At 44.7% G+C, this 13,906-nt stretch overlaps 1 protein-coding gene across 1 annotated transcript in view; it reads right to left on the bottom strand.

The window, feature by feature from the left end:
* SEMA5B (semaphorin 5B) overlaps positions 1-13,906 on the bottom strand; it is a gene marked incomplete in the record, with an annotated part of 415,784 nt that overhangs the window by 181,333 nt on the left and 220,545 nt on the right. Inside the window, 1 exon segment of the mRNA XM_030209426.1 lies at positions 6,034-6,151. Coding sequence (XP_030065286.1) covers positions 6,034-6,151 — 118 coding nt within the window.

The following is a 13,906-nucleotide window of genomic DNA, read 5'->3' as shown; positions in this document are numbered from 1 at the left end:
TGGATCCACCGGAAGGGTGGAAGGCCAGATTTTAGGACTCAGGCTGTAAAAATACCAGCTAGGTTTAAAAATCTATGACTGGCTGCGCAAGGACTTGCTTTTCCTGTAAGTTAATATGTGTCCCCGCTTGGGATCCATCCACTGGAATAGTGGTGGGTCAATTTACATACCTTAAATAGCTAAAACAACTGAAAAAGTACTGACTAGGCCAAACAACAAGAAAGTGATTTAATATTTGAGAATCTGCAAAAAGCAGGTCTGAACAATGAGTCCTGACACAAACTGGTACAACTGTCACTTTAAATCAGATGAACAAAATGGAGTCTATTAGCTTTGTATAGAAGGCTACAGAGGTTATACAGAGTTCTTAAGATGGTGTGAAAAGTATTGCGACACAGACAGATGTGGAACTGTTATCTCAACGCTTCCCAAAACATGCTGATAAGATTGTGTGGGAAAGTATCATCTCAGAAATTGAGAGCTAGGTATCTCACCATAGACTTCTATGGAGAGGTTTGTGTATAAAAGAGGGGGGATTTTGGCTTAGTTTGAGAGTCTTTTCTCCAAAGCTGTCAGACGGCGAAGCTCTGTCCGGTTGTACCCAGAATCTGTCTGCTGAATGTACCTGATTAAAGTCTGATGTGCAAATAAAATCCTTATTCCAAATGATGATTTGTGGGCTTAACTTAATGATGAAAGGCTGTAAGTATAAATGCTTCTGCTGTATCAGGCTATCACTCGCTGCATTGTATAACTTGTAACCTAAATCCAGTTTGTCATAAGGCTGGTATCTGTTTCTTGCCAGTGCTGGGAGGCGGACTAATGCGGGTCTCTTAGATCTAACGTCTCTCTCAGTGGCAACTCCTCTTAGAACTTCACAACCCCCTGATTGCCCCAGTTCTAGGGCTATTCAGAGATGGAGTCAGATTAAGGTCATTTAAGCCTTCTTGGGGGGGCTCGGGACCCCTTAATTTAAAACACCCTCCTCCATTGCTCACCTACCCCCTGCTCATACCTCTCCTACTCCCTTCACCCTTCCCCATCTCTACCTACCTATCTCTTTTATTATTCTGCTATAATTAACTTATATTTTCTCTAACAGTACTCTGTAATCCATATTATTATGTAAGCCGCATTGAACCTGCTTTAAGTGGGAAAGCGCAGGGTACAAATGTAATAATAAATAAATAAATAATTCTGTCCACGGCGGTCAACACTGTCAAACATGCTGACTGCCGTGGGCTGAATATCAATCCAAAAAAAAGGAAAAAAAAAACAGCAACACCGCGATGCGAACTGAGCAAGACAAAAAATATTCTTCAGACAGCAAAAGACTGTTTGTAATTTGACTTAAAGAAAATAAAAGTTAATTCCACAAACGAATACACAGAAGCTGTTCGCTTGACTCAACACAGGCTGTGTTTCGGCTATCCTGACTTCATTGGGGGTCCTGAGCAATCTGCACTCAAACTTCAAATTCTGTGGAAATATTTTGCAACTTCAAAGCATTTAAGTGCTGAACTTTAAAACAGCTGAACGCGATGTCTGCAGAGATTGTGTTCAGCTTCTGTGTATTTGTTTGTGGAATTAACTTATATTGTTGCCAACAGTCTTTTGCTGACTGAAGAATTTCTTTTGTCTTGCTCCAGTTTGCATTGGGTTTGTGGCATCTTCTTCTCTTGTGGTGGGCTGAATATCAGCCAGAATTTTTGTGATAAGATTCTCTCAGGGCAAAGGTGTCCTTTTATCTTATTTGATATTGTAAAAGTCCTGCAGTTAGAGTGTAATCTCTCTGAAAGGTCCTGCATCTGTAAACTGTTTTTTTTTTTTTTTTTTAATGCAAGTAAACGTATTGATTTCTTTGTGGAAAAAAAATAATGTTCTAATAAAATTGGATGAACCTAAGGTCACCAGAGCTGGAAGCTTTCTGGATTAATTATACCACCTTTCAATGAACCATCAAAGCAGTTAACAATATAAAATCCAGAAAGTTAAAAAACAGACCTTGTAGATGTTTGATATCCCTAAATGCTAATAATTATGTATTCTTTGACCCTGTAAAATTGCAACAATTCATTGAATTACAGGAAAGCGCTGTTAAGCATTGAATGGTTAACCCAGTGAGAAATGCTATAAGTGGGCTAGCGGGATAAAGTGCTCTCAAAGTTTCTTTGATAGATTAATAATATTTTCTATTTTTCCTAGTACTTGGATCATAGAATTGTGGACAAAGTTTATAGAGAACCTTATTTCCTTTAAAAAGTTTATTTTCTATTCCTGTGATTTCCTGAACATTTCCATTTACATTTGTATTGTGAAATAAAATGTAAAAGAATAAATAAAGAATTAAAAACAAAACAAAACAGAAAGAGCGGAGATGAGAGTTGACACATCAGTCTGGTAAAGTTTAGATGGTAATCACCAGCCAACACAGGTCCAACCAACTCAGACCACAGATCAAGGATAAATAGTATCCTCCAACATACAGCCCATGGAGGTCAGTGAATTAAAGGCGCTGATCGCCATGGCCTGAATTTGACTTAGATTCAGATATTAGCCTGTTGCCAAAAGTTTTCCAGGTACCGGCCAATATTCAGACTGGTTACCCAGATAAATGTACGAATAAAATTAGCCTTTTCGCTGTCCTAACTTATCCTCGGCACTAACCTGGTTTAGTGGATTGAAAAATCATTGTGAACAGTGAAGTCCTGCCTCTGCCCTGACTTTTTCCCCAGATTGCCGCTGGCTGCACTAACTGGATATTCAGTTGTATTACACAGTTAAATCTATTTATTTACTTTTTTGTACATTTATACCCCACATTTTCCCACTAGAGCGAGCACAATGTGGCTTACAATGTTACAAAGATTACAATATAAGGAGGGGTAAGGACACAAAAGTCCGAAGGACGGGAAAGAACATGAGGGCAATACACGTTGGCTAAACGGGTATAGGTAATATGAGGAAGGTGAAGATTGGCGTTAATTGGGGGGATATGCTTTCTCGAATAAAAATGTTTTTAAGGATTTCTTGAATAGCTGGTGGTCGTCAATCACTTTTAGATGCCTTGGTAGGACGCAGTGCCGTAGCGAGGGCGGCTGACACCCGGGGCGGGTCGCCGCTGTGCACCCCCTTCCTGGGTGCAGCACGGCGCCCCCCCCCCCTTCGGCGAGCACTCTCCCCCCTCCGGAGCGCACCCTCCCCCCCGGAGCACTTGAATTAGGAAGCGAGGGGCGGGCGAGAGGGCCGATCCGCCCCCGAGTGCACGTCGCTGGGAGCTGCGTTGGCTCCGCTGGTTCCCTGCTGTCTCTGCCCCGGAACAGGAAGTAACCTGTTCCGAGGCAGAGGGAGCAGGGAACCAGCGGAGCCGACACCCCCCCAGCGGCGTGCATCCGGGGCGGACTGCCCCACCGCCCCTCTTCCTACGCCACTGGTAGGACGTTCCAAGACATTGGGCTGACGTAGGAGAAAGAAGAAGAAAAAAGCAGTTTGTATTTAACAGACTTGCAGCTTGGGTAATGTAGATTAAGGTAGGATCGAACAGTCACCGACGCATTTCTTGATGGTAGATCAAATCTAGCATGTAGGCAGGGGCTTCCCCATAAATTATCCTGTGAGTCAATGAGCAGATTTTGAAGGTAATACGGTCTATAATGGGGAGCCAGTGTAGTTGATAACGAAGAGGTTGAGCATGATCAAAGCGTGATTTGCCTAATATTAGCCTTGCAGCCGTGTTTTGAGAAGTCTGGAGTTTTTGTAGAATGAAATAAGAATATTAACTGCAGAGTCACCAGCAGGATTTGCAAGTCCTCCCCCCCTCCAAATGCTATCGATTTTATATGGTTTACAGATGAAAAGTTGTCATGCTTGAGCCACCTATCAACAACAAAATGACCGACTTTACGTACAGACTGCAGTGAAGAAGCACGATATTGCTGCCAATTGTCTTCAGCGTACTCGCTTGATATTCAGCAAATTGGTCCTAGTCTTCATTGGGGTGTCCAACTAGGTTGCATGGAGCTTTTCTTCGTTGAGCCAGGTGCAAAGGTTAATGGCGAGTACTACTGTGAAGTTTTGCTATCACAGCAACTGGTACCAGCCATTCAGCTCAATACTGGCAATGATTACACGTTTCAGCAAGACAGTGTATCTGCTCATCGTGCTCGTGAAATCATCTAGTTGCTGCAGCGAATGACTCTGAATTTTATTTCACCGGGCTTGTGGCCCCCTAACAGTCCAGTCCTGAACCCTGTTGATTACAGGATTTGGGGGTCTTATGCAGCAGTGTGTTTATGAAAGATCAATTCTTCATACTGACAACCTCAAGCAGATCTGGCTGAAGTGTGGGCCAACTTGAGTCAGGATGTCACCGATGCTGCAATTGATCAGTGGAGAAAATGACTCCAAGCATGTGTGTGTGTGTGTGAGACAGTGGGGGCCATTTTGAACATTTACTGTAGGCTTACTGCAAATTTATTCAGGTTGATAGTTCCAAAATTTTATTGGAAATTGGTCAAGATTTGATAGAGTAATGCAGAAAAGAAGCTCTGTACGTTTTATGATATCCAATGATGCATTTTTACATGGTTGCTGTGAAAAGGATGGTGTTGGAATGATTCAGGATTGTTGGGTTTAATTATCAGGTAAAGTATACCGCCTTTCCGTTACAACTGAGGCAGTTTACATGTTATATACAGGTACTTTCTCTGTTCCTAGTGTGCTCACAGAATCTTGGGGTGTGGGCTATGGAACTGTAAGGTAATTGAGGGAGTCATTCAGCTAAAGAATGCCTACGGTACCCAATGGCCTTGCACTGGCTCCACTGGCACTTTAAATTTATAAACTAAAAAAAACATGCAGGCATATCATATGGGACAGGTATAGAAGGTAGTGATAAGAACAGGTACATATAGAAGAGACCAGACAACTGTATGAGTGTGTGTATTTTGACAATTTGGGCCAGATTCTGTAAATGGTGTCTAAAATGTAGGCGCTTTGGAATAACGCGTGTAACGCTATTCTATAAACTGTGTCTCACGAGCGTAGCCAGACCACGGTGGGAGGGGAGCCAGAGCCCGAGGTGGGGGGGGGGCACTGTTTAGCCACCTCCCCCGCCACCGCAACCCCTCCCCCCCACCGCCACCCCCTGCCCCATCAGGTACCTTGTTTGCTGGCGGGGGTCCCCAATCCCCGCCAGCCAAAGAGTCTTCTTCAGCGCCGGTCAACTCCGGCGCCTTCATTGTGTGATCATCTGTTTCTGATGTCTTACGTCCTGCATGGAGCTACACGCACGGTGCAGGATGTAAGGCAGGGTGGGGGCATCAAATGTAGAGGGGGCCAGGGCGTAATCTGTGGGGGCTCATGCCCCCGTGGCCCCATGTAGCTACGCCCCTGCTGTGTCTACAGTAAGACACGGTTTATAGCCTAGCACATAAGCTGGGGGAATGCACATACATTTAGGCACGGCTATTAACGCCAAAGAAAACCTGGAGTAAATACCCACGCCTGAATGTACGCGCGTCTCCTCAAACTCTATAACAACACGCGTAAACCTGATTGATGCCCCGATATGCTTACACTCCTCCCATGGCCTTGCTTCCTTTCAGCTATGCATGTTGGAATTTACAAACGCCTCTTTTTAGAATATGCCTAAAAAGAAGCGCGCTTAAATTCCAATTATTGCCAGTTAGTGATAACTGGTTATCAGTCAATTATCATCACTAATTGTCTCATTACACAATTGAGTAACATGTGTAAATTGGCCATGCACACAATTTAACGTGCTACTCGCCGCACCTTATATAGAATCCGACCCTCTATGCTCCATGTTTAACGTAATTTATGGTTGATGTTTATGCTTGGTTGTACTCAATAAAAAGATTTACAAAACAAACAAAGAAGAAAAGGGTTAAGAGGCTGGGTAAAATGCGAGGGAATTTTTATTCTTAACTACCAAAGCGGCAGACAGGCTAAGCCAACTGGCCCTAATCTGCTTTCATCCACTGTGTTACACACGGTTCACATCATACTCACTGGGCATTCGGTAATGTTTTGAGTCCATAAACTCATGTTGGAGCTGTCCTCGATGGTAGTGCAGCGCTTCTGTTTGCTGTCCCAGCCGCAGTAGGGGTCCCTGGCTGCCAGACACATCCTATGGGAAGAACAGAAGATCACAGCACTCATTATAACTCAACAAACACGAAACAAACGTCCCCTCGTTCCGAGCCATTCCAGGAACTGCTCTCTGGTATAGATCTTTCCAGAGGAACGAGAAAATGTCACCTCGATAACACAGCTGCAAAGACACATCATAAAATATTATTCCTTCAGATTACAGATTGAAAAAACAGACTCGTGGCGAGGCACATTAAAAAAAAAATTGCTTTCCAAAATCCCAGTGAAGGAGCACTGAGATAGCTCAGTTCATCACTGGGCCAAATGTTAAACAAGGCGTCCTCTGTTAGTATGTCCTCTGCCATTCTGTCCATCCGCTGAGGTTAGACAAGCAAAATTACCCAGTGGTCCAATAATAAAGCCTTTCAATTAGCACAGGCCTTCGGTTGGAACAATGATCTCTTTTATAATGCAAAGGTTCATACTGTGATGAAGAAAAACCCGCAGCTGAACATTATTCCTGTCTCTCTGATTGACCTGAACACTGGGGCATTCAATACTGCTCCTGAATCCATACTTACAGGCTAATTGTTTTCGCAATGTAGATAAAACGGACTAGGCTCAGTTAGGCAGTGAGAATCATTCATAATATTGGCCAGCCTAAAGTTTTAATTGCTTAATTTTCATTGTGGTTTCTCTTTGTAATCGCTCAGGCCAGAAGGGCCGCAGTCCCTGTTTAAAGCTGCGGGGCCCGCTGTGTTTTTGAAAATATCAAATATTCTTTACTGTCCCCCCCTGTTGACCTTATCTCTTGATGCCTCCAACCTTCCACATGCACTGGAAAATTCCTAAATCCGATTGCCCTTTAGCATTCCGAAGAGTTTTATCATTGGCTAAGCGTTGCATTGACTTTGTTAGGGTCAATGGAAAGTAACTGGAATTACATAGGAAGAGCAGTGTAAAATACACCCATATCCAGACGTATCTTTCTCACTAAAGACAGCAACTGTGCACAAAATAACCTCTCATTTAAGAGGACAGTTTCTTATATATTTTACTTTACTTTGTTACAGAAATGTCACACTAGTACATTTATAGTTTTACTGTTCTAAAATATTTGCAATTTTCAAAGTTTAGTCTTTTTGAATATTCCTTTAAAATAGCTCTCTCACCATTCTCAGTTATATATGCCTCCAACTTCCCTTTCCTGGGTACTCGACTATGGAATGCTTTACCTAAACTAGTTAAATCAACCCAAAATTATCTAAAGTTTAGAAAATTATTAAAGTCCGTACTATTCAAAAAGGTTTACCCTCCAAATTCAACATAATCAGCTTAATCTCTTTGGTTTCAAATAATCCAGAAACACTTGAATCTATTTTCTTTACTATTCTACTGTTGAATATTATATCAAACTTTAATTTACTACTACTTAACATTTCTAGAGCGCTACTAGGGTTACGCAGCGCTGTACAAATTAATAACTAAGGACGGTCCCTGCTCAGAAGAGCTTACAATCTAAAGGACGAAATGTCAAGTTGGGGTAGTCTAGATTTCCTGAGTAGAGGTGTTGTGATTAGGTGGCGAAAGCGACATTGAAGAGGTGGGCTTTGAGCAATGATTTGAAGATGGGTAGGGAGGGGGCCTGGCGTATGGGCTCAGGGAGTTTGTTCCAAGCATGGGGTGAGGCAAGGCAGAAAGGGCGGAGCCTAGAGTTGGCGGTGGTGGAGAAGGGTACTGAAAGGAGGGATTTGTCTTGAGAGCGGAGGTTACGGGCAGGGACATAAGGGGAGATGAGGGTAGAGAGGTAAGGAGGGGCTGCAGATCGAGTGCATTTGTAGGTTAGTAGAAGCTTGAACTGTATGCGGTATCTGATCGGAAGCCAATGAAGTGACTTGAGGAGAGGGGTGATATGAGTATATCGGTCAAGGCGGAAGATAAGACGTGCGGCAGAGTTCTGGATGGACTGAAGGGGGGATAGGTGGCTAAGTGGGAGGCCGATGAGGAGTAGGTTGCAGTAGTCAAGGCGAGAGGTAATGAGAGAGTGGATGAGAGTTCGGGTGGTGTGCTCAGAGAGGAAGGGGCGAATTTTGCTAATGTTGTAGAGGAAGAAGCGACAGGTCTTGGCTATCTGTTGGATATAATAATAATATTATAATTATTATAATACTAGTAAGAAATGCCCGTTTCTGGAAAAAATGAAACGGGCGCTAGCAGGGTAATCCCCCCCCCCCGTCCTCCCTCCCGAGTTGCAGACACCTCTGTCGTGCCTCCGTTCCGAGTTGCACACCTCGCCTCTTCCTCCGTTCATCCCTCAGTGACGTGGTTGCGAGGGCCGCCCCGCCCTCAACGTCATCGCGTTTTGACGCGAGGGCCGCCCCGCCCTCAACATCATCGCGTTTTGACGCGAGGGCGGAGCTACAGTGACTGGAGCCTGCAGGCCAAACCGGATATCTCGGGCGCCTCAAGTTTCCGGCTTGAGGCTTCAAAGTGCCTTTTATATATATAGAAGATAATATAACTATAATATAATATAATAATATTATAATTATAATTATAATAATTATACAAATGATTTCATCCTTTCTACTGTGCTGGGACCATCACACAAGGGGCAGCAAATCATGCCCAACAAACGCAACACTTCCATTCACTGCTTCCATCCTGTTACAATCATGTCCCAATTTATATATAAATGAATGCTAAAATAGTCTGTCATCACCTACCCTCCAACATCACTCCGTGCAGAGAATCCTTCAAAAATAATAACAAATTTACTGTTTACTGTTTTATATGCCATTAATGCTGTATTCCTGATTTAGCTTATGTAAGCCACATTGAGCCTGCATCCAGTGGGAAAATATGGGATATAAATGCTTTTTAAGTACCGTATTTTTCGGACTATAAGACGCACCGGACCATAAGACGCACCTAGGTTTTAGAGGAGGGAAATAGGAAAAACATTTTTTCCTTTTTCCCTCCTCTAAAACCTAGGTGCTCCGGTGCGTCTTGTCCGAGTTTTGGATCGCCGTCCCTACTTACGCGATGCCATGTTCCCTGGTGGTCTAGTGACGTCGGGGCAGGAAAGAGCCCCCTCTTTCCTGCCCATCGCGCTGCTCTCCGTGCTCCTGACTGCTTCCTGACGGTCTCGGCGCCATTTTGAATCTCGCCGAGACCGTCAGGAAGCAGTCAGGAGCACGGAGAGCAGCGCGATGGGCAGGAAAGAGGGGGCTCTTTCCTGCCCCGACGTCACTAGACCACCAGGGAACATGGCATCGCGTAAGTAGGGGACGGCGATCCAAAACTCGCTACCTTCGGACTATAAGACGCACCCCCCATTTTCCTCCCAAATTTTGGGGGAAAAAAGTGCGTCTTATAGTCCGAAAAATACGGTAAATAAATATATAAGCACGTAGAAGAGTAGCCTAGTGGATAGAGCACCAGGCTTGACATCCAGGGGTGCCTGGTTCAAATCCCACGGCTGCTGGCGATCTTGGGCAAGTCACTGAACTCTCCATTGCCTCAGGTATAAAATTAGATTGAGTCCTCCAGGGACTGGGAAAATACCTAGTTTATCTGAATGTAACTCGCCTTTACTTACTGACAAAGGTGTGAGCAAAATTCAAATAACTAAAATATAAATATGCAGAAACACCCCAAAACTGCTAAAGTTTGACAGCCGCTCTTCATTCTTAAACGTGGACAAGATTCCAATGAACAGTAAGTAAAGAGCGTGGCTGCACAGGTAGGTGTGACTCAGCTGTAGGCCTGGTTAGCAGGATACACAGTTTGAAAATATGCAACTAAAATTATGGGGTTGATATTCAAAGCGATTTAACTGGCCAGTCAGTTAAATTGCTTGTGCAGAGCTGTCCACTGACATTCTGTGGCACTCAACAGATTAGAGCTGCTGAGTATCACCACAAATCGCTAAAATGAAAGCTGGCTATTTTGTGGGCGGTACTGGGACAGAGTCGGCACTTATACAATTCAGTGCTGAAATTCAGATCTTAACTATCTGAGTTAAGCAGCCATATCGGACCGTATAAAAGTCAGTCTTACCTTTATGTGGTGTCACTTAGGTGGCTAAGGGGCCCTTTTACTAAGCCGCGGTTTGATGTGCGTAGACCACTACCGCCCAGTTAACGCATAAGACCTTACTGCTAAGTCGATAGCTAGCGGTAAGGTCTCAGACCCAAAATGGACGCGCGTCAATTTTCATTTTGACGTACGTCCATTTTCGGTCAAAATTTTTAAAAAGGTATTTTTACAGGTGCGCTGAAAAATGGATCTGCGCGCGTCCAAAACCTGCGCCTACACTACTGCAGGCCATTTTTCAGCTTACCTTAGTAAAAGGACCCATAAGTGCTGAATATTACACTTTCTAGCTTATTTTCGAAAGAGATAGCCGGCCATCTTCCGACACAAATCGGGAGATGGCCAGCGATCTCCTGAACCCGGCCAAATCGGTATAATTGAAAGCTGATTTTGGCCGGCGCCAACTGCGTTCCATCACGGAGCCAGCCAAACTTCAAGGGGGCATTTCGGCAGGATAGCGAAGGCAGGACGGGGGCGGGACGGGACGTGGTAACGAAGATAATGGAAAAATGATGGCCGGCTCTGACGAGCATTTCGCCAGCTTCACTTGGTCCATTTATTTTCAGGACCAAGTCTCAAAAAAGTGCCCCAATTGACCAGATGACCACCGGAGGGAATCGGGGATCATCTCCCCTTACTCCCCTAGTGGTCACCAACCCCCTCTCACCCTAAAAAAATTAAAAAAATTTTTTTTTTGCCAGCCTGTAATGTCATACCCATCTCCTTGACAGCAGTATGCAGGTCCCTGGAGCAGTATTTAGTGGGTGCAGTGCACTTCAGGCAGGTGGACCCAGGCCCATCCCCTCCTAGCTGTTACACTTGTGGTGGTAAATGTTGAGCCCTCCAAAACCCCCCAAAACCCACTGGGGGGCTCAGGACTCAAGGTAAGGGAGGTATACACCTGGGAGCAATTTTTGAAGTCCACTGCAGTGCCCCCTAGGGTGCCCGGTTGGTGTCCTGGCATGTCAGGGGGGCTAGTTCACTAGAAATGCTGGCTCCTCCCACGACCAAATGCCTTGCATTTGGCCGGGTTTGAGATCACCGGCATTAGTTTCCATTATCGCCGGAAACCAATGCCGACCATCTCTAAAGCCGGCCCAAATGTTGAGATTTAGCCGGCTCCAACCGTATTATCGAAACAAAAGATAGCTGGCTATCTTTTTCGTTAATACGGTTCGGCCGCCACTTTACTGCGCCAGCCACAAAGATGGCCGGCCATCTATTTGGCCAGCGCCGTTCGATTATGCCCCTCTTAACTGCATATTGAATAAAATAATCTGTTTGTAATAATATTTAGTATTGACTTTGATAAAAGATGATTAGGTCAAAGTAGAGGGATAAGATCTTAACTGCATATGAGATAGTCGGCCTCATAAACCTGGTTATTCAATGCTGGCGACTTCACTTAATTCCACCAGATCACCTACGATACTCCTGCTAAGACGTCGACGCTTACTCTGACCCCAATGTTATACCCAATCCCTCATCTTCTTCCCTCCATCCTTTACCATTTCCCTCCCATTCTCCTTCCCTTTCACCTATCATATCCTTGACTACCTTCCCTATTCTAGTTCGTTACGTTCTTCTCACGTCCTTTGTAATGCCTTTCATAATGTAAGTAGTTATGATCATCACAATTTATAAAACTGTTCCTACATTTCCTTGTTTTTTACTGTATTCTTTACCATGTAAGATGCTTTCTTTTACTATGTAAGCCGCACTGGACCTGCTGTATGTGGGAAAGAGCGGGGTACAAATGTAATAAATAAAATAAACCCTAAAGAATAGCAAGATTCTGGAATCCTAAAGAGTGACAAGATTCCATGCAGAATCTCAAACAGTAGCAACATTCCATGTAGAACCCCAAAGAATAGCAAGATTCTGGAATCCTAAAGAGTGACAAGATTCCATACAAAATCTCAAACAGTAGCAACATTCCATGTAGAATGTTATACTCAATCCCTCATCTTCTTCCCTCCATCCTTTACCATTTTCCTCTCATTCTCCTTCCCTTTCACCTATCATATCCTTGTCTACCTTCCCTATTCTAGTTCATTACGTTCTTTTCACATGTCCTTTGTAATGCCTTTCATAATGTAAGTAGTTATGATCATCACAATTTATAATACTGTTCCTACATTTCCTTGTTTTTTACTGTATTCTTTACCATGTAAGATGCTGTCTTTTACTATGTAAGCCGCACTGGACCTGCTGTATGTGGGAAAGAGCGGGGTACAAATGTAATAAATAAATAAATAAATAAAAACATTTCTTGTTGATGAGCTTCAGGGAACAAACATACATTAAATCACTAATGGGGTCCTTTTACCAAGCTGCAGTGAAAGAGGGCCTGCACTAGCATCAGCATGTGCTTTTGACGTGCGCTGAAGCCCCATTTTACCGAAGCGGGTAAAAGGTTGTCTTTTTTGCTGGAAAAGAAATGGCCGTGCGGTAAGTGAACCACTTGCCTTGCGGCCATTGGGGGGGGGGGGGGGTAGCCCTTACCACCACCCATTAAGGTGGCAGTAAGGGCTCCCGTGTTAACCCGGCTGGATAAGCACTGGCGCTACAAAAATAGAAAACAGCTAAACAGGACAAATAAAGAATTAGGGAATTATACTAGTTCACTTATGACTGTTTGCCGATGAGTTAGAGTCTCGAGTGAGGGCTGTCTCTTTACTGAGTTAGTAGCAGAAAGACGAGGGAAGAAGAATTAAGAGACGGCTCTACAGAGCCCTGTGTCCTTCAGCCCTCGAGGTGGAACAAGCTTACTTTTAGCACTTTTTCATTCTTCAAAGCTGCTCCTGCCGGGAGCCTGTGATTAGAATTCTCAGCATGAAAATTGAGAGAGGTAAGTGCTGCTGCTGATTTTCTCCAGAATGTAATTTTTTTTTAATATATAGCTAAATTAGAAAAGGTACAGAGAAAGGTGACCGAAATGATAAAGGGGATGGAACGACTCCCCTATGAGGAAATACTAAACAGATTAGGGCTCAGATAGCTGAGAGGAGATATGATAGAGGTCTAGAAAATAATGAGTGGGGTGAAACAGGTAGATGCAGGGCCGCCGAGAGCCGGAGCCGGGACAAGGCCGCCCCCAGGCCCCCCCCACCCGAGGTCGTCGCTCACCCGAGATCGCCGGGCCCCGCCCACCCGAGGTCGCCGCCCACCCGAGATCGTCGGGCCCCCCGCCGCCCACCCACCCGAGGTCGCCAGGCCCCCCTCCACCCGGGCCCTCTGAACTAACCTTAAGCCTCCTTTCACTTCCCAGCAAGCAGCGGCAGGGCAGACCTCTCCTCCTTCCTTCCGTGCCCCGCCCTCGCGGACGTTACATCAGGCGAGGGCGGGACATGGAAGGAAGGAGTGGCCTGACCTGCTGCTACTTGCTGCAAAGTGAAAGGAGGCTTAAGGTTAGTTCTGGGAGTGACGGAGGGCGGGCCAGGCGGCGACAGAGGGCAGGCCGCCCCCCTGGAGGCCTGGGCCCCGGGACTTTTGTCCCCCCTGTCCCCCCCTCTCGGCGGCCCTGGGTAGATGGGAATCACTTGTTTACTCTTCCCAAATGTACAAGGATTAGGGGGCATGCAAAGTTATTAAGTAGTACATTAAAAACAAGTCAAAGAAAAAATTTCTTCACTCAACATATAACTAAACTCTGAAATTCATTGTCAGACTGTATGTTAAAAGCTGTTAGCAT

This window comes from Microcaecilia unicolor, chromosome 7 (genome assembly GCF_901765095.1).
Source record: "Microcaecilia unicolor chromosome 7, aMicUni1.1, whole genome shotgun sequence".
Classification (NCBI taxonomy): Eukaryota; Metazoa; Chordata; class Amphibia; order Gymnophiona; family Siphonopidae; genus Microcaecilia; species Microcaecilia unicolor.
The sequence above is the reverse complement of the archived record's forward strand: the minus strand, read 5'-3'. Positions and strand labels throughout refer to the sequence as shown.